Raw genomic sequence first — 19,861 nt, forward strand, 5'->3', positions numbered from 1 at the left:
ATTTTTTAAGTATTTGTCAAAGGGTTTTTTTTCCTTGTTAGAGATGGTGACACCTGAATCATAATACTACATGTTGATATTTGTGACAAAAGATCATTCTACAGATATGTCATCACAAAAATCAATTGTCAGTATATATTTAAGAATGTCAAAATCATCTTAACTGAAAAGTGCCATGGTTTATTAGACTGTGGAGTGTAAAGCCCTCTTTCAAAATTCATTCAGCATTTCCAATTTGAAGATATTTTATGTAGTGAACTTATTATATATGCATATTCTAGTGGCCTCTAGAGACTTTTAATTTAAAGCATAAATTACATATCATTTCAAACTCTGATGTCTTTGACTTCAGTCACAAAACTCACATCCAGGACTTTCTGCTACTGATGGCTTGTGGTAATACGTCAGCTCTCCCAACAGGAATGTGCACAGGACAAATTAGTGCATGTAATTTTAGCCATATGAGGTCATTACAAATATAGCCTTAGCTCTTCCTAAAGTGGACTTCATTGTTAATATAAATCTGTATCTATAATTACTGACATTTATATTATTTGGCTCCTGTCCTAAGTTATGGATACAGTGATGATAAAAGGGCCTTGCAAGCCCTTACCTAAGCGAACCATGCTTACTAATTACTTTCCATGGTTCTGGGTTCCTGTAAATAAAGTTACTCATGTATTTATAAGCAAAGTCAAAATCTATACGCATATTTCTAAAAGTGAATTATCTTGCTCTTTGGGGCAACCAATACAGTCTACTGCTTGGAAAAGAACACTTGAGAGTAAAGCCATCCAGGGTTCTTCCCTGCGTCTGCCAGGATGTGTACTCTCCCATATCACTGGATATCTGACTTAAATACTTAATCCAGTTGGGTTTTAAAATTGTGTGAGGCCCTAAACCAGCAACTCCTATGCGAATAAAAGGAAGTGTTACTTGAAAGTAGTAAATGGCTGTTGATTTTTCATCACTGTTTCCGAAGAGACTGGGGTCAGAGGGTTAGTTTTAAGAGTCTAATTGTTTGTCAAAAGGTGCAGCCTGCAAGACATGAGGACTAACAATGTGCAGCATGGAGCATCTCAAGACAAATCAGCAGCCCCAACATTTCTCTCTAATGAGAAAAGGAAAAGACAATCCCATAGGCATGCAGTATTTAGGGAGAGAACCACGACTCCTTTCATGAATGGAGAGACTGATGAATTCTGGACTACCTGCTATCTCAGGGGCACGTCTAGGTTTAAGAGTGATTTGGCTCACAGGCTGTAACATTTTCCAGGCATTCAGATTGCAACTACTAAGCCAGCAATTTTATGCTTTCCTTTCCCTGACTCCAACAGTACCACGACATAAGCAGCCAGATTTTCTTCTGCATTGTGTTTTTTATCCATTCAGCCAAAATTAACAGTCTTCGAGGATAACGTATGCCAAGTGAATTTAAATCTTGCGGACTCAAATCGACCTAAAGTTGATGGATACATTCATGCCTACTGCTGAAATCTACCAATTACACAGAACTATGTTAACTTACCATAGAAACATCTCATCTAATAGCACAGATGATGTTGAACTAACTAATTACATTATGGCACATAGACAATGAAAAACATAACGAAGATGACAGCACAGCAATAGCAGATGCTGCACAAAAGAAAAATCAGAAAAATATTGCTCTGCAAAATGCTCTCGGTTACAGTTTCCTCTGTTAAAATTAATCACAAAAATTAGTGATTAGTGATTTCAGAAAAAGTTATGAACATCATAATCGTATTTTGAAGAGATCATTAAGCTATTTAAAACTCTGCTCCCTGAGAAGGTAGTTCCCATTTTTTGTATCACTATCAGTTTTAAGACTAGTAAACATTTTAGTGCCTATGGCAGAGTTTCTTGGTAGAGTATCTTTTCCAATGAGGAGAGGCCCTGATTGCTCTTCCAGAGCCTGAATTTGGTACCTTCCAGCCATTACAGGCTTAGATAATTAGACAACTTAGATTTTATTTTAGCTTGGCATTTGCTCTATTCTTGTGCTCTTAGCTGTCAGAGAGCTAGAATAACAGTGACTGCTGATTATCTGTAGCATGCCTTGTTACTTGATATATTTTAAATTGTACCAGATCCTAAATAACAAATCTAAAACTGCTGAGCATGTTTAAATGTAATATGTATACGGAGATTACATCCAGATGATATATTTCATAGCCCCTATGCTAAAAAAAATCATTCTTTTTAACCACAACACCAGTCCTCTCCCCCCTTTCCTGGCGGAAGCCTTCCATGAGCTTTATGCACAGACTCTGAACATATCCCAAAAAGAGAGAAATAGACTTCCCCTCCCCCCCCGCATTTAAATCATACCTGTGGTGATATTCGGATTTCAGCATTTTATTTGCTATATAATTAGAAACAAAACCTGCCTGTGCTATCCCGTGTCTTCCCAGGCACGTTTTTCCTAACTAGGCATGTTTTCCCTAAGTTTTAAGTGCTTCCTGGGCACGCCGTGGTCCAGCCAAGCCAGGGATGCAGCCATGGAGGAGGCCCACAGGTGGCGATGTGGCTCAGGTACACCTGGGCTGTGCTTCCCCAGGCGGATTTACCACTCGGCCTGGGACTGGAGCATTCACTGCACTTTTGTACCAGCTCACGCAGCTGTACACCCGGACTGCCGGCTGCATTCCGTACCCTCTGGGGGTACATCGCTCCTGCGTTAGCCACCCGCAGGAACGGCTTTAGAAGACTTTAACAGCAGAGAGACGCAAACTCGTGATTCAGTCCCACTGCCATCACATTGACCACAGCAATTAACCATATCCCTCAGCCCACACCCCAGGGCTCTCCCATCGTTCTCGCTGCACTGGCTGTGCCCTGCGGCAGCAGCCTGCAATCGGGAAACTCGTATCATGGAGTTTTTCTGTTCTTGCACAGATCCTGAAGGTGTGGAATGGATCGGATGTCCTAGCAGTGGTCTGCACGGTGAAGCACAGCTGCCCCGCATCAGACAGCACCAGGCAGGAACCCATCGCAGCAGCTGGGCAGGGCCCCATGCTGGCAGGTGCAACTGCTTAGGGGATAACAGCCACTAATTGTGGTACATTTGGAAACACTTGTGTTGTTTCAAGGGTCTTTTTTAACTCTTTGGTACTGTACTTTTGCCTCAAACACGCGCGGTTAATATGTGGGGTTGCTTTTTCCCAATTTTAAGTGCTCCTACTGGGTGTGACTTCTGGTTTGCTATCATCCCTGGGCCTCTTCCCCAGAAATGCAGTTGTTTCCTCAAACAACAAGCCGTGCTGCTAACTGCCGGCCAACTGCGGCCGTTTAAGCCTTCTAAACCGGTGCAGGGGCTGCGGACAGCAGGCCGTGCCCAACAGGCATGCCTGGGCACCGCTCCCCAGCTTTTTTCACCTCCATCGGGGGGGGGGAGGCGGCCTCCTCCCAGCAAGCGCCGGCCGCGGCTGTCAGCCCGCCCCGAGGGCGGCGGTGCGGGCTCCGGGGGCAGGAGGGAAGCCAGGACGGTGTCGAGGAGTGGGCCGCACCTCCCCTCCGCGCCCGGCGGGAAGCGGGCAGCGCCCGGGAGGCGCTTTGACGGGCACAGGCGGCCGCGTCCAGCCTCTCTCCGCCAAGTTCCTCAACTGGTGGCCGAGAGCGCAGCGGGCTACACCCCTGCGCACCCGGGCGGGCACCGCTGCCCACCTGGCTCCGCCTCCTCTCCATTGCCCTCCTCCTCGCTCCCTCCCGTGCTCGGCTCGGTTTTCCCTCCCCTTTCGCTCATTCCTTTGTGTTCCCGGGGATTGGCAGGTTTTATTATTCCGCCTGAACAAGCCGCGGGCGGATTGGCTGCGGCGGGCTGACGGCGGGGCCGAGCTGGGGTGTAGTTGGGGTTCGGCTCTGTCAGTAACACATGTGTGAGGCGGCGGGGAGCGCACCTCGCGGCGCGCACACACACACCCGCGCTCACACAGGGGCCTCCTCCCGCGTCCCGCCAGCGCCGCCGCCGCAGGATCCCCGCCCGGCCCCGGCTCCGCGGCCGGCCCCGCCGGCTCTCGCCCTCTCCTCAGGCGCGGCGGCGGGCCCGGGAGCCGCCACAGCCCGGCGAAGGGGGCGGAGGTTGAGGGGGGAGCGGTACAAAGTGAAGCCACATTGCCAAACTTGCCCGGCGATTGCAGCAGCGAGCGGCGGCGGCGCCCTGCGTGTGCGGCTGGGTGGCTGAGCGCTGCGGCTCCCCTCCCGGGCACCGCGAGCTGCAGGACGGACCCGGGCGGACGCCTCTCGTAGAAATAGCTGTATTTTTCCAGCCCGGGCTGCCCCTTACCGGGCGGGGGGCTGCGTCCAGCGATCCCGCAAGCCAGAGGGAGGCCGAGCGCTGTGTTTGTTTCTTTGCAAGGAGACCTTCTCAGGCACCCCGAGCGGCGTTGCTCCCCGGCCTTTTGCAATATAGAGGGGAAGCAGGTAAGAAGTGTCGGTCGTACCCCTTGTTTTCCAGCCTACGTGAGCGCGGTCGCATGCCTGCGCTGCCCGCCGCCGTCCCGCGCTGCCCGCAGCCGCGAAGGGGCGCGGAGCGGGGGGAGCCGCCGGGCCACGGGCATTGTCGCGGTCCCCGCGTACAAAGCCTGGCGGCGGCTGCCGCTCGGAAAGGCTTTTCCTTCGCCCCCCGGGTCGAGCCGCCGCCTGGAAGGGCTGTGCTGCCGCGGCCGTGAATGGAAGGGACGGGGAGGGGGCAGGTTGGGGCACCCGCTACCCTCGTAGTAAACACTGTGCCGAAACAGTGGCAGAAAAGATCAAAGTGAGCTCTCTTGTTTCTCTCCTCTCCAATTCCCTTCCTGTCCCCCACACGGTCTTTTGTTTCAATCCAAGAGAAATCCGGTGAATCACCTAATTAAAACCAAGACATGAATTAAGCATCCATTTTTGTACTTACAAATTGCCAGCTCTCTGCTTGTCCCTCCCTTGGTCTCCATTAAAAGAACGCCAGAGACGCTGTTAAAAGGGGGGGTTAATTTTGCCTCTAGCTTCCAGCTCTGCTTTCTATTTCACTGACTCCTATCCCAGGACCTAAATTGCTTGGCTGTGTAATTACTAGAGTAAGCCTATTTAAGTTAAAAGCTTTTTCCCCCCAACTCTAAATGAAACTTGATGAGGGCCCGTCCTTAGTTATCAAGGGAGTCACTTTCTGGTCAGTCCTCTTGATTCATCTTTTTAGATTTAATCAGCATTAAGGTATTGCTTGTCCTTAAGAGCTTTAGCTTAATGGGGTTACTGGACTGTTTTCTCAGTGTAACGGTTCCCATTTTATATTTATATACGTTTGCCTTCGACAAAGACGGGTTAAGGTGGTGGCACGGAGCCTTTCTTTTAAGAAATCCGAAGTGATTTAAAGCGTAGGGAAACGGTTTAAAGACTCGGAGCAGGAAATGCAGATTCATTTAGGCGGTAGCTGAAAACTAACAAAAGGCAATTCCTTGAACAAATGCATCAGAAATCAATTTACATAAAGGTATATGATGCGTTCGGATAAATGCAATGCTAATGGCTTTTAGAGTGGTTTTCTTTCCAAAGTCTCGGGGTTTTTGTTACAGCTTAATTGGTGCAGTTCTTCTGGTTTATTGTGCGGTCACTGGACATACCTCCAGGTACTCTTTCTGAGAAAATGTGTGTTTGAAACCGGCCCCAGCTTCTCCTCCTCCTGTCGCCGAGTTGGGCCGGTGGCAGGAAAAGTTCCTGCTCGCTGCTCTGGAGGTATCGCTCTGAAGGTCCTTAGCAGAGAGCCAGATGCCTCGGCATGAGCACGTACAGCTTACAGAGGACAAAGACAAAACACGCTGCTTAATTGGCAGTAAATAACTTGATCTTTTTATAGCATGAGTGACTGGAGGAACACCGGGAGTTTATTGGGCTCTGGACTGAAGGCAACAAATTAATCGGTTTAGAGTAAGCTTTATGAATTGATTCCCATATTATCTCCGGGTTGTCCTGCTCGCATGGAGCGTTCATTAGAAAGTGAAAAACGCCCGTGGTCGCAGTTTAGGCGGCCGGGGTGGCTCCAGAGGAGCGCTCCGGTGCTGCCGCTCTCCCGAGGCCAGGCAGCTTTTCCCTTACCCCCCCCCTCCCCTTTTTATTTATATATTTTTTGGGGGGAGTAACAAAGCTTTAGCATTTAAACTGCTGATCGAGGGCAGATTAGCGAGACAAAAGTTGAGTATGTTTGCGTAGGAAGTTAACAGGCGTCCTGAAGTTCAATGATCCATTATTCGGGCCAGTGTCCTCAGTCTGGAGTGTTTTCTCGGCGTGCTTTTATGTCTCCAGAATAAACCCAAACGGAACGACCCCCCTTCCCCAGCAAGCCACGGGGAGGCCGGCGGGTCCCGAGCCCCCCTCGTTGCCGCCCGGGGCCTGCCGCGTCTCTCTTAGACTGCAAAACCAGTTTCACAACTCCTTTTTCACTCTCCACACACCGTGTTTCCCATAAGCAAAACAAACGCCGAGGCTGTTCCCGACTTGTGCCGCAGCTGCATCAGCCCGGAGCGGGGGGGGGGGGGCTCTGCCCCCTGCGCCCGCCGCTCCCCTTGGGCTGCGGGTCCTCTCCGCGCACCCCCGGCCCTAACCCGCCCATGTCTCTCCGCAGGCCATGGTGAACCCCGGCGGCAGCTCGCAGCCGCCCCCGGTGACGGCGGGCTCCCTCTCGTGGAAGAGGTGCGCCGGCTGCGGGGGGAAGATCGCCGACCGCTTCCTGCTCTACGCCATGGACAGCTACTGGCACAGCCGCTGCCTCAAGTGCTCCTGCTGTCAGGCCCAGCTGGGGGACATCGGCACCTCCTGCTACACCAAGAGCGGCATGATCCTCTGCAGAAACGACTACATCAGGTGAGGCGGCCGCCGGGCAGCGCTTGCCCCTTCATCCCTGCCCTTTTTTACTCCTCCCTCTCTTCTTCCCTCTTCTTTCCATTAATGCCTGGTGATGGGTGCCCGCGGGACAGAGGGGTGGGCTACTGCAGCATCGCTCCTTCATTAGGAGCAGGGAGACGTGCGGGTGCGGATGTCAGCGCCTAGCCCAGGGCACAGTTGCAACTGCCAAGTGGAGGGAAGAGTTGGGGGGCGGAACGACGACTGTAACTTTAAAGTGGTTTGTCAGCACAAAACAAGTCCTAACTAAAAATAAACAGCAATCAGAGAGGCTAAATTAATCTGCTTTGTTGTAGTGCTGAAGGAGAAGCGTGCATATCTGAACGGTAAATGTTAAAATCGTAGGGCTTAAATAAGGCTGTGCAGAGGTGCTAAATAATGAAATGCCTGGCTTTAGTATCTGATTAATTATGATATTTACATAAGCACCTTTAAACTCCTTTGAGTGGAAACAGAATGACTCATTCTCTGTTCTCCTGAAAGAGCTGATTAACCGTCAGTCGGAGGGCCACCGATTCTACTTACAGCCAAAAGCAGTGGCACGGTGTTTGTCTTCACGTTGGTACAGGGGAGTGTGGAACCGACATTTTTCCTTAACTTCCAGTATAGAGAATGCAGGGGATGGGAGCAGAGGGATGTGCTCCTGCCCTTTATTTCTTGTCTCTTTAGTTTTTCAGGCCGTTTGCTTTAAATGCCACAGATTTGGGTAGGGGGAACTAAGCCTGATTAATCTTGCATCTGGTGGGGTACAGTAGGATTATGCGGAGTATCCCTTCCAACAAGTTCCCAATATAATTAATAGGAAGAATTCATGAGGTCAGGTGCCCATGCGATCTTTTCAGGTGAACTCAAGCTACTTAAACTCATTAATTTAAAAGGAGGCATTTTGAAGGATTACACATTTAATTTGAGTAAATGGTTTGATAGACTGATGCACATGAATGCTTCAAGGAGGTGTTCTATTTCAACATTCAGTAATTAAAAAAGAACTCAAACCAACAAAAAAGCCCCATACCTTCCCGGCACAACACAAATGCTTGGTTAAAACAAACTGTGTTTTGTTTAAACGCTTCTGGCTCCTCATTTATAGTAAACGTCAAGAGTTAACCCAAGTCTTTCCTTCTCTCCGATGGCCAAAAAGTTGCGCTTTTTGCCCTCCTTTCTGAAAGAGAAAATCAGCCACCAAACGTTACAAGTTTGCTCATGTTGTGAAACTTGACTTCTCTTGGGGGAGATGGGGTCTGTGCTGAAGGTGTGCAAATGCATGGCAGCCTCCTTCCTCTAAAGGGATGGAGTTAAGGCCGAGTGACTCTGACAGTGCAGAGCCTGTCCTGATATGTGGCTGTGTCAGTCAAGCAGAGGAGACAGCCTGCAGTGTCTTTCAGGAATGGGGGCTTTGGCTTTGATAGTTTTGGGCATGTTTTCAAAGAGAAATGCTAAAAAGTCAGACATGAAGGGGGGTTAATGGTGCTTTTTGGTCATCGTCCTAAGCAACAAGCCTAAGCCTGGCAGAACTGTAATTAAGTAGAGCAGAACGGTGTTAGGGAAAGAGTCGCGTTTGAAGTGGAAAAATTGACACTACTGTTCAGATGCATGGAATAGTACAGATTCATCACTCGACCAACACCATCAAACAAACCCCCATGTCTGATTACTACTAATTAAAAAGAGAAGATGCGTCCACTGTGTCCCAGAGGCAAGTTCAGGCAGGCTTATCGCAGCCCTCTGGTTTTGTGTTGCCAAGAATTAATACTCGTTTATTTTAATGTAGGCGATTATGAATAGGATGCTTTATCAGATGAGGGGTTTGAATTGATCTCCTTGTTCTATCACCTGACTTCTCTTTAGATCTGTGTAATTTGACTTGCAAAAATAACTCCGACAGATGCTTGCTGAAACTTGAACTGGACACTGTACACTCAAGGTGGGGTAGGGCGGCCTGGCCTGCCAGGGCTGAGCTAACTTGGAGCCTTTTCCTGCTGGAAAAGGACTTCACGGGCTTCCACGTGCGTTGCGCTGCAGGAGCGAGGCCCTCACTCGCCCTTTCCTTGCTGGAAAGGGCCTCGTTTGGTTGTGAAGGCAATGGCACCCGTTTGGCAGTGGGTCCCTCCGGTTCCCCTCTGCCATCCTCCCCCCTCTTGCTCCTCTGTGGGGCTTGTTCGGTGGTGCATTCTCCCCCCTCCTCCATGCAGGAGCCACGGGCGCAGTTCTTAATGGGAGGTGTGGGCATACCACAAAATGGGGATGGACGCTGATCGGCCGATGGGTGCCAGGTGATGAAAGGGACCCGACTCCTTCGGGCTAGGACTACGGGGCCGTGTGTTAATGAGCTTTTTACCCCGTCTGAGGCTGTTTGTGGGGTTTTGTTGTTCGAACAACACAGCCCTCCAGCCCCCCCACCCCAGGCCTCTTCCCCCTCCCCTCCAAAGAAGAGACAAAAATAAAGGACAAACTCCAGCCGTGGAGCTGCAGCAGCGGCTTTCACTGGAAGCCAAGGTTCCTGGGAACAAGAGAGGGAGGCGAAAATCCCGGTCCCTTCTCCTCCCTCCCTCCCTCCCGAGGGCGAGCAGCGCTCTCGCAGGGAGGGGAGCGGAGCGGAGCCCTCCCAACCTTAGGAAGCCAGATAAAGCAGCAGCGTGGCAGCGAATCCGCACAATTAAAAGCTTTAATTAGTGTCTCCTCCATTTTCTCTTAGTTCTGATAGGTTTTATCTAATGAGATCTGGTCCCTGGCTTAGATCTGCTCGCAATGACGTGTCCGAAATGAATGAGAGCCGCGTCGCAAACAAAACATTTAATTAACAAAATTGGCCTCTAAGAGCGAGCAGGGAGTGGTGGGGAAGGGGAGCCGGGGGGTGGCTGCCCGGGCGCGTCTTAAAGGGGCAGCACCCGGTTCCCTCTGCGGGTGCGCGGGTCCCTCCGCGGGTGCGTGGGGCCCGGCCGCGGGGCACCCCCAGTCCTGCAGTGCGCGGAGGGGCCGGCAGGCAGCGGGTTCATTTCCCTGGTAATCAGCGGCAAGCTGCTATATTCAGGGAATGCTGTCCCTTTAATTGAACAGGCTAGGTAATTAAATGGCACTTTTCCAATAGGACGTGCTAGGTAAATCTAATAGTTGGTTATTTAATATCACTTTGAAGTCTGCCCACTCAAGCACAATGACAGCACAGGAGCATGTGAACTATTAGCTAGGAGAGAAAAAAAACCACCAGGATCTCAAAAATTAATTAAATCGCATGCAATTTAGGGGGAACGTTTATCTTGATTTGTCATAACAGAATTAATTCAAGGCCTCCAATTCACTTGGGGGCAGATCTGTTACTCTGAATTAACCAAGCGTAATTTGGATGTTTTTTTTTTCCCTTTCCTTCCCCTTCTCTAATGCAGCACTTGCCATTATGCACAGCCCCCCTTTTAAGTATCAATAGCTTCTGGTGCTTTTAAGGTGCTTGGGCTCTAGTTATTCTGAAGTACCTTTAATGGACTTGGCTCCAGGCGTAATTTCTGTGTTGCCTTTCTTTGTTACATTTAATATAGCTGGTGCAGAATGTAGATTAAATATAGGGAATGTACAGACACACCAATCGCTTCTGGATCAGTAGGTCTGGATGTGCATTTTTCTTCGCTAGGGCTTGGATAGACATTTGTGGGCACAAATGCTCACTGTGTTGTGCGAGAATTGCAGCACTTCAATCTGTCTCCGCAGTTTTGGAAGGAACTGGAACCTTGTTGTGTTAGTTTTAAGTTGCTGGAGATGTGTTTCTGCTGGTACTGAATTCTGAGCAGCAAGACGGGAAACGGGGCTGGAAAGGTTTCCTGCTGCTTCGTTCCCACTCCTCTCAAAGTTCTCTCACCCAAACCCAATCCACCCCAAAACCCAGGAGTGTTTTTGTGCTGGGGGTGTGGGGAACACCGTGTTGGAACCACACAGTAGTTAATTTAAGGTGGCTCAGTAAAATGTTGCTAAGTGCAGAAGAGCTGCCTTGTCTGCGTAGGGAACCTCTTGATGTTTGTGATTGATTGCATTGCCCAAATGTTGAAATATTAATGACCTTCTTGGACTGAGGACCCAAAGAGGAAACTGAAACCAATTCTGTCATCACAATTAAAGAGTCCCCTGGCTTTAATTAGCCTGACCTGGGGTATCTCTACCCATTGCTGCAGTTAAAGAGAAAAGAGCCCATTAAAGTCCAGTCTGAGACCGATAGCTACTTAATTGAGCACCTAAAGCCTCAAGCCTTTTAAATCAAATACTGTCCTGGACAGTCCCCCCGGTTAGATAATTAGCTCTCCAGCCTCACAGAAACCATGTGAAACAACTTTTTCAGTAAGGAATAGTTACAGTGGAAGACTTCCTTTACCGGGAAGGAGGAATAACCTTGTATTTAAAAGAGAAAACCTTTTTCCTGTTAATGGTATCACAGACCAAAACCATTCATAACAGGAGAGAAGGAAAATAAGCTCCATTTTCCTGGTAAATAATACAAATCAGTGGAAAGGTATCCTGACTCTGCAACTGATTTTTAGGAATTTTAGTAGGAGATTCAGCTGAAGTGACTTCCCAGCACAGAACTGTTCTGGGAACATGCTTAGGGAAAAAAAACGTAAGATGTGTGGAAAGCCTCTGGATTAGTTTGACTGCATTTATTAGAATTCACAGACATTCAAGGTGTACGACCACTTCCAGCCAGAGAGAACTGAGCTGTGTAACAAATGCATGCTTAATGAAGACAAGTAGTGCAGTGCGATCAGTATTCCGAAGGCTGTGTTGGGTCGTGTACGAGGGCTTAAGAGAGGCTGCTTGCCAGGTTTGGGTTCTCTTGGACCAGTTGTTTGTTCCCCTGCAGTGGGTAGGTTATTCTTGTGTTTGGGTAACACCTTACCCTGCGTGTCTGGGGTCTTGGCTCTAGAAACGCCACCGTGCCTCGCTGCCTCCGCTTGCAGTGCTCCCCGTGCGCCTTGTGCCAACTTCAGTCCCAGGAGCAATGGAGGCAGGAGAATGCATACGGTAAAGCTCTGGAAGTCACCTTAGTACTCCTGTCATGTAACTGCTCACAACTGGCCCTGGTCTGGAAGATGCCCCAGTACTGGGCCCTTAGTTTCCAGCCACTTTGGTCCCTTTGGCTGGAGGTCCTGGCAATGCCTTAGTTCGGCTTTTCCTTTGTAGCCACCGTGATTCTGCAAGAACGTGTCAATGTGTCGTGGATCTCAGACTAATTAGTTTTGAAATGGAGTTTTGATTGAACTCTTCAAATCGATGCTGCTGCAAAATTTGTTTCTCAGCTTCCTATTAAAAGCCATCTTAAGGGGCAGTTTTACTACTCTCTCTGTCGTTCAGTCGATACATTTAATAACAACTTACAGGCTATTTTCAATAAAGTGGCGACAGCAAATTAGTAGTTTGAACATGACAAGCCTCCTCTGCAAGCTCGGATCCTGAAAATTCAAAGCAATTATTTTTATAGAGAGGCCCTCCGCAGTCATTCAGACTGCGGGCATTCTGTTGTAATGCGTGTCCTGGGTTGACACAACCAGAATTTTATGACTTTATTTGGACAGGAAGGAGATGCAAATATTAATATTTATTATGACACCAATACGCTAATTTGTAAATCCTATTACTGTGTTTTACATGGTGCAGAAAAGCGGGCCTGTGACCCTGCCAGCTTCTTCCCTTCCCTTCCCTTCCCTTCCTAACTTGGGGGATGACTCTGGTAGTCTTAATAAATATTTGTGTGTGTTAGAGATGTGCGCAAGAGCAAATAAAGGGTTTCTAATTCCAGCGGCCGCAGCCTGTAGAGGTGGAACTCGATAATGGTTATTGTATTCCAGTTGGAATCGATGCGTTGTGCCTTTAAATGGAGTGAAGAATTATGTATATATTTTTCTTCACCACTCTTGTGCCTATTTCCCCCTTCCCCCACCGCGTGTCCCCCCCCCCCCAATGGCAGATGTTGTGGTCTCATTTGATTGCATAGGAAAACTGCAGTGATACAGCAAACACCCAGAGAGATATGATGACAAATGGGTCCAGATCCCGGTAAATTACTTTCTGCTCAAATCGAAATTTCATTCAGTTTGTTGCTAGCAGAGATGAAGTAATCTAAATTGTGGACTCAGGAGCAGATAGAGGGAAGTTGGAGCAAGCATTTCATTATCAAGAGAGAGAGAAGGTTAGGATGAAAGAGATGAGCAGAGGCAAATCTAAAGTGTTGACACCATGATTGAAAAGGTTAACCCATACACATTATATATCAACCTGGATAGCAGAGAGTTTCTAATGGAAACTCTGCACTGATGGAGGTTTACTGGAGTTTCAATACACTGAGCATGATGTCTTCTTAGATATACAATCAAATCCTCTTAACCCTTTTGATGACTCATATCTCAAGATATGATTAAAGTACAAAAGAGTTCTTCATATAATTTCAAGGACACAATGCATTTAAACTCGAGTCATGAATTGTATCGTTTATTTTTTATGATGAACCCAGTAATCTGATCAAATGTGTGTAGTACAGAATTGTTTGTGTTTCCAGAGGTGTAAGTCAATATTTCTGATTAAATCCCCTGCAACCACATCCGAGGTGGGGTGAAGCTCCCAGTTGTTACACAAAAACACACTTTTCCATATTACGACATGTAAGCAAGTTGGAAAGCAGGGGGTCAGAAGTCTAAAATAGTTGTGTAATAAACCCTTGCAGTGATGCGCAAAAACGCTCGGAGCCTCTTGTGTATTAAATTATTCATGATCATCACCTCTGTTTCAGGTTATTTGGAAACAGTGGTGCTTGCAGTGCCTGTGGACAGTCCATTCCTGCTAGTGAGCTGGTCATGAGGGCACAGGGCAACGTCTATCATCTGAAGGTGAGGGGCTTTTTCGGTGTGTTTTTACTTAGCAGCTGATTAGTGCTGCCCTGCTTCTTGAGTATGAAATCTGCATCTGCTTGGGAACGAAATGCAAAGCAGTAACTGGAAATATGAGTATATATTATAAAGCTTCCCTTAACGTGTAGCTTTGTTCCCTCGTAATCGGTAAAACTGTACTTGAGTTATGTACTGCACAGTCCCAACAGGTAAGACTAATGCCATGTTTGGAGCTACTCGAAACCAAGCAGCTCCGTATCTCAACTCACTCGCGGTCTCTGAAGTGTAATTTTCAAACCTGCAGCGTACTTAATTTGTGCTGTGGTCTCACTCGCTGTCTCTTTTCCTCCTCAGTGTTTTACATGCTCTACCTGCCGGAATCGCCTGGTCCCCGGAGATCGGTTTCACTACATCAATGGCAGTTTATTTTGTGAACATGATAGACCTACAGCTCTCATCAATGGCCATTTGAATTCACTTCAGAGTAATCCACTACTGCCAGACCAGAAGGTGAATACCCAACAATTACTAATAAGCTTTATTACAGCTGAATGAAGATCAATTTCTTTTCATTCTAATAGCGGACGTTCCCCACCCCTGCAAGGAGACCTTTAAGTAACCAAACTTACTTATCTTAAGCAACGTAGGTGTGGGGCATGGGGAGAAAGCACTAACCTTTTAAGTATGACGTACGGGGGGGAGGGAGTCAGTTTATTTTGGTTTGGGCATGTGCATCTGTACAGCTGTTGAACTCATGTCCAAAGCAAAGTGGAGAGCATCCGTTAATCCAAACTCTTAACAAAGAGAAGTATTTTATTCCATAACCTTGAAATTAAGGGCTAAAAGAGAGCAGGTTTCTGTGGGACGAAAATTAGAGCCTTTAATGTGGAAGTAAATGTCTTGTGAAGAGAAGGTTCCTGAACTGAACCAGCGTATTTCATTTCACTGTTCAAGGGTTTAGTTGAGGGAGCATCCTGGGGTACTTTTTCAGGAGTATTTTCTTGTCTGTTTTGTGTGTTATAACTCTGATTTAAAAACCAAAGTGCGCTTTTCTTATCGCTCCATAACACTAATAGCTCAACTAGAGATTGTGTATCTCGGTGGTTGATAGCTCCTGCTTTCTAGCTAAATGAGTAAATAATGACTGTAAAAATCATGGAGAGGAGAAGAAGAAAAAATTCCCTGATCAACAGTTGTCCTGTAACTCTGAAACTAGATAGTTTTAGATCTATTTTAATCTCCTTAATAAGTCCTAAAGCTATGCAAGTGAGTGCATTTTGATAACTGCTGTGCCTAATTTGTAACAATTACTGTCAACCTTGAGTTAAGAGACTGTTCATTCCACCCTGGTCCAGAAAAGAGTGAATGTATGACTCTTGCACATAATTTTATTCACATCATATTTCATACTGATTATGTATTGATGACATTGATTCATTTACTCTTTACAGCGCCACTTGCATGGATATTAAATCTTATTGACCACAGATGAATTTTAATTTCAGATTGGTGATAGATTTTTCCATCAGCTCTGATAGTATATTTGACTTTTTCATCATTAACCCAGGCAATCACACAGCACTGAGTTATTGCAATGAAACAAAAACTGCACACTTCAGTTGGTAATTCTTTATAGATTTACAATAGGAACTTCATTAATGTCTGTACGGAGCACAAAAAATAACATTTATCTGCAAATAGGAATTTGGGAGATTAAAAAAATCTAGGACAAATGCTGGGCTGCTCAGTCTGCAGTGTACAGAGTATTTCTTAGTGCTTTTAGTTTGTGGAGAAACAGGTCCAAGAAAACACAAACTGGTTGGTAATGTCCGTGATTTTGTTGTTGTTGTGTTGCTCCATTTCAGTGCCGGTGTTTGCTTTAGTTTTTTTTTCTCTGCATAAATTTACTGATTAATTTTAAGTATTCTTTCAAGTCTTACCCAGGGAATGTAATTACAGCAAAATAAAACGTGGGCCTTTTCTATTTACTTAATTTGTCAATGGAGGTGATGAGAGAGTCGAGTACAAAAGTCCTGTATCATTAGGCAGAACAAAGATAATTAAGATTGGAGGAGAATGTGCAGCATCTTCTCAAGGAAGTACAAATACAGTTAAAGATTCATAGATTTATACTGTTGTGAATTTTAATGAAACAAATCTGTGATGCAGCCTCGCCAGCAGTGAATTTGGTAAATGAATATTTATAGTTATTCCATTTCAAAATATAGGTAAAACCATTCGTCTTTATACACCGCAGTAAAAGGTTTACCATTCCGAGAGTGGTTTATCCACTTGTCCTCTACGAATGTAAAGTTTAATGTAACTTCAAATAGGTGTCTAAATTGTCATTTAGTTTTATCAGTTTCTTACTATGCCTTCACAAAACATAAAAATGATTTAGTTGCAATAAAAGCAGTAGACATGATGAGGAACATAGAACATGGGAGAGAGAAGTATAATTGGACTGGGTTTGCAGAGCTCACAACTGCAGACATCTGATTGATAGAAGCTAAATGAAGAGAAAATAGTGAGAACAAGTTTTTATTAGGTAATGGCATTGCTGCAGCCAGTGCTGAGGCGCATGGCCAGGTACTGGGAAGAAGGTTTGGGGGAAAGGTTGTAGTTTGGGGTTCTTTGTATTATAATCTCTCTAGAAAATGGTGTAAATTCTGCCACTTCTCACAGGGGAGTTGCAGAGCACCTGAACCCCAGAAAACTGAAATACAGGTGAGGAGACAGGTTGGTAATTCATAGATACTCCTGGTTTTTGGAATTTTGGAAGCTGCAGAAACAGGTGCCAAGAGTTGTGTGTTGTGGGGGGGCTTTTTAACAGTGTAAAGATGCGTACATCCGGGGTGTTTTCCAAAAAGCTGTGTTTCAGGACCACTAAAATGATTCCACTATGACAGTGTTGGCTGTAACAGATACCTCTTATTAAACATTAAAGATAAATCAGTCTCCAGGTTATTCTACCACTGGAGATTACAGACACAGCAGAACATGCACGGGGGGGGTTTATTAAATTCAAGAGAGACTCCTGTCATTAATATCCCCATTTCTGTTGCATAGGTGGAGGTGACAGAGACTTGATATTGTGTCCATACAGTCTGCAGGTTAATCTTGTGGGTAACTGGCGCAGGCAGAAGGGGTTTTGTGCCCAATTTTGGTGGCTGTTGCTGCCTTTTGCCTCCCCGGGGCCATTTGCAGACATAAGGTGTATAACCCCCCATTGCCTGCTGTGCCATGTGAGAGCAGTCTGCATTCTCTGACCTCAGTCCTGCCTGCCTGCCTGCAGAGCGCAGACTCACTGTGCATGATGCCCCGCATGCTGTTCCACGTGAAGGGACTCTCTCTGCTGTACTCGTAGTGTTCCTGTAGTAGTTCTTGTTTGCAGCAGTGTTACCACCTCCTCCGAGTGCAAATTTTCCCCCGGTTGGCAGTGTTCGTTGCAAACGCTTGTCTGCAGCTTCTGTCCTGTTAAATAAAGGATGAGTTAGATTACGTCTCTCAGAGAAGATCTTAAAAATCTTCTGGTTTACATATCACTCAACAATTCCCTTGTAGTTACATAATTGGTGTTGTCTGTGTCCATAGTAGAGGATATTTGATGCTCATTTATTAAATATGCTTGCTGGCTGCTCCCTAATCTTTGTTCTGGACAGACAAATTACCTTTCTCACACTGAGCTTCAGCTCTGGGGAATTAAACCTCCAAGCCTCTACTACTTTAATTAGCTTGAAAGTGGGGGGTTGCAGTTACTAATAGACCTCAGGCTTTTAGTAACTTAGAGAAAGGGTGAAAAAAGAACTTCCTGGGAAGCGCAAAATGTCATTTAAACCCCATAAAAATCTAATATATATTATTTCATTTTGGTAATTGCAAACAGATTGTATTTGAAGACTGTGGATGATCATTTCTATTTTATCCATGAAAGTTTAGATTTTTATTGAGTTAGACACTTTTAATTATCACAATTCATTAACACCAGTGCGAAAGCACATGTTTGACTTCATGTATTAAAATGTTTATGTAACATTAACTAACGCAGCAGATGAGGAGTTTTAAAGGGGTGGGGGGAGGAATCCTAAAATCTCTATATTTAGCTGTTGTGCAATGCAGCACATTAACCAAAGTTGCCTTGGGAGGATATTGGCTGCACTTCTTATTTGCTTTACACACTATTTCTTCCAATTATAAGATCATGTTACGAGCTTCTTCAAAGGCATGGCATAATGTTTCTTCCCAGTTAAAAGGGGCCCAGAAAACCCACCTTATTCACTGTACGATCTGTTACCAGACAGTGCACTTCTTATTTACTGGTGTCATCTCTCTCTTTCCTCTTTCTTGTTTCTCCCCTCCCGTCTGCTCTTCTTGCTAGTGAAACCGTGGAAAGAAAATGTTTGCTCTTTGCTATTTGGAGTGGAAATGGTGGTGGTATCAATGGATAGTGTAGAAAGCCTTAATCGAGTCACAGTCGGAAAGTAATCTAATAAAAAAGAGATTAGTGCATAAGGAAAAGCTGTCATGTTGTAGTTTCCTATCTCCAATTTAGTGTTCTAGCTAAGATACCCGTTTTTATTTCTTACAGGTCTGCTAAAAGGTCAGAGTAATGCAGAATGCGTGCCTTCATCTCAGATTTTGTTCACCACAGATGGATCCCATGTCTCCAAGTAGACAAGTCACCTTTGTAGCTAGCATCAGTGCCAGCTCCATACCATTGCACCTTCTTTATTCTTGATTGCCCTTCCCACATTTATTGGTGTATTAAAATGACTGAATATGAACATTAAGGACTCCATGAACCTGGGCTAATGGGAGACTGTAGAGAAAATGAAAAAAGATCCACCGGAGGACATCTTGGGGGGCGGGTGGGGACGATGACTAATGAAGCTAATTACAAGAAGCATTGAAATCTGCTTTCTACCCTCATTAACAATTAGCAGGGCACTGGCCAGTTTGTACCCTGTGTTTTACCTTAACAACATTCTATTTGCTCTTTGTATATTTAAGTGTTGTAAGGAAATGTGTTGCAATCAAACTGAACATGAGATAAAAGATGTGGCTTTTGTGATATTCTATCACAAACACTTTTATTGTATCTCTGTAAAATACAATGTATGTATGCATGTAAGTGTTTTTGTCCTAATGTTGCTACTTCCCATGGCAAAAAAAAACCAACAAGAAAAGGAAAAAAAAAGTCAGGCTCATAGCAGCTACTGTGTAGAGATTTTCACCTACTTCTAATTTGCTGAATGAAGAAAAATCTTTTATTTGTGATATTTTCAGAGACATTTGCTCTAGTATGGTGTATTTAAATAATAAAAAAGTAAAACAACACTGAATCGAGTGAGGGTTTCGGACACTTCGCCTTGCTTCTAACTACGTTCAAAACATTACTCTGAAATTCGATCTTATGCAGTCATTACCTGAATTGTTGATTACCTTTCAGAGTAGTTTCTTGGTTTGGATGGGGTTCTTATGCCAGTAAAAAGTCTGTTAAACCATGTTACTTTTGGCAAGGATACAGAGCACAGTTTCAAAATGATCTGTATTTTGCATTTTGGTCCTTAATTCTGTACAGTTCAATCCATACCACAGTGAAGGATGGGACACATTCAGGTAGCAGCATCACCTGTGTTAAGGGCATGCATGTGTCTGTGAGCATGCAAGCAGGAGAGTGTGTGTACATATCTTAAGAGGTCAAAGAGGAACAGAGTAAAAACCAACCCAGGGCCTGTACCTCATGCTGAGCACTAGAATTGAGTATTCATGGAATACAACAGCTGTTCTGATCTGAGCAATATAAAGTTGTGTGTGCTGGGTAAGAGTCTTACTTCTTAACACCAATAATCTTAAGGGAAGAAAACCACATTTCCTGGGCCATTTCTGAGCACTTACTGATCTCAAATATGATCTGTTTTCTGAGCAAACAAAACCTGCTCCCCCAAAGCAACCCAGCCTCCCCTAAGCTTAGGAAAGTGAGGTTTTCCCATCGGCTGCTCAGTGCAGAATAATTCTGAGGAAAAATTATTCTGAGGTCTCATGTTTGTGGCAAGAACAGTAACAGGGATCTATGGCAGGAAACCACACACACCCAGAACGTG

At 45.7% G+C, this 19,861-nt stretch overlaps 1 protein-coding gene across 1 annotated transcript; it reads left to right on the top strand.

Moving 5' to 3' along the window:
• The first annotated feature begins 3,855 nt into the window (after positions 1-3,855).
• LMO4 (LIM domain only 4) lies at positions 3,856-19,099 on the top strand. Its single transcript, XM_061379259.1, has 5 exons — positions 3,856-4,443; positions 6,617-6,855; positions 13,661-13,757; positions 14,112-14,267; positions 18,346-19,099. The coding sequence occupies exons 2-5, from the start codon at positions 6,620-6,622 to the stop codon at positions 18,352-18,354; spliced, it is 498 nt and encodes a 165-aa protein (XP_061235243.1). The 5' UTR covers positions 3,856-4,443; positions 6,617-6,619; the 3' UTR covers positions 18,355-19,099.
• The last annotated feature ends 762 nt before the right edge of the window (positions 19,100-19,861 follow it).

The sequence above is a fragment of the Neopsephotus bourkii genome, unplaced genomic scaffold (assembly GCF_033783945.1).
Source record: "Neopsephotus bourkii isolate Nb327-2 ecotype Australia unplaced genomic scaffold, CSIRO-AGI_Nbou_v1 NB_1768, whole genome shotgun sequence".
NCBI classification, from domain to species: domain Eukaryota; kingdom Metazoa; phylum Chordata; class Aves; order Psittaciformes; family Psittacidae; genus Neopsephotus; species Neopsephotus bourkii.

Excerpts from the sequence above, each read along its gene's own strand:
- LMO4 (XM_061379259.1), top strand. The coding sequence starts at position 6,620 with ATGGTGAACCCCGGCGGCAGCTCGCAGCCGCCCCCGGTGACGGCGGGC. Across the intron at positions 6,856-13,660 it reads TGCAGAAACGACTACATCAG|GTTATTTGGAAACAGTGGTG; the intron begins GTGAGGCGGCCG and ends CCTCTGTTTCAG. Across the intron at positions 13,758-14,111 it reads GCAACGTCTATCATCTGAAG|TGTTTTACATGCTCTACCTG; the intron begins GTGAGGGGCTTT and ends TTTCCTCCTCAG.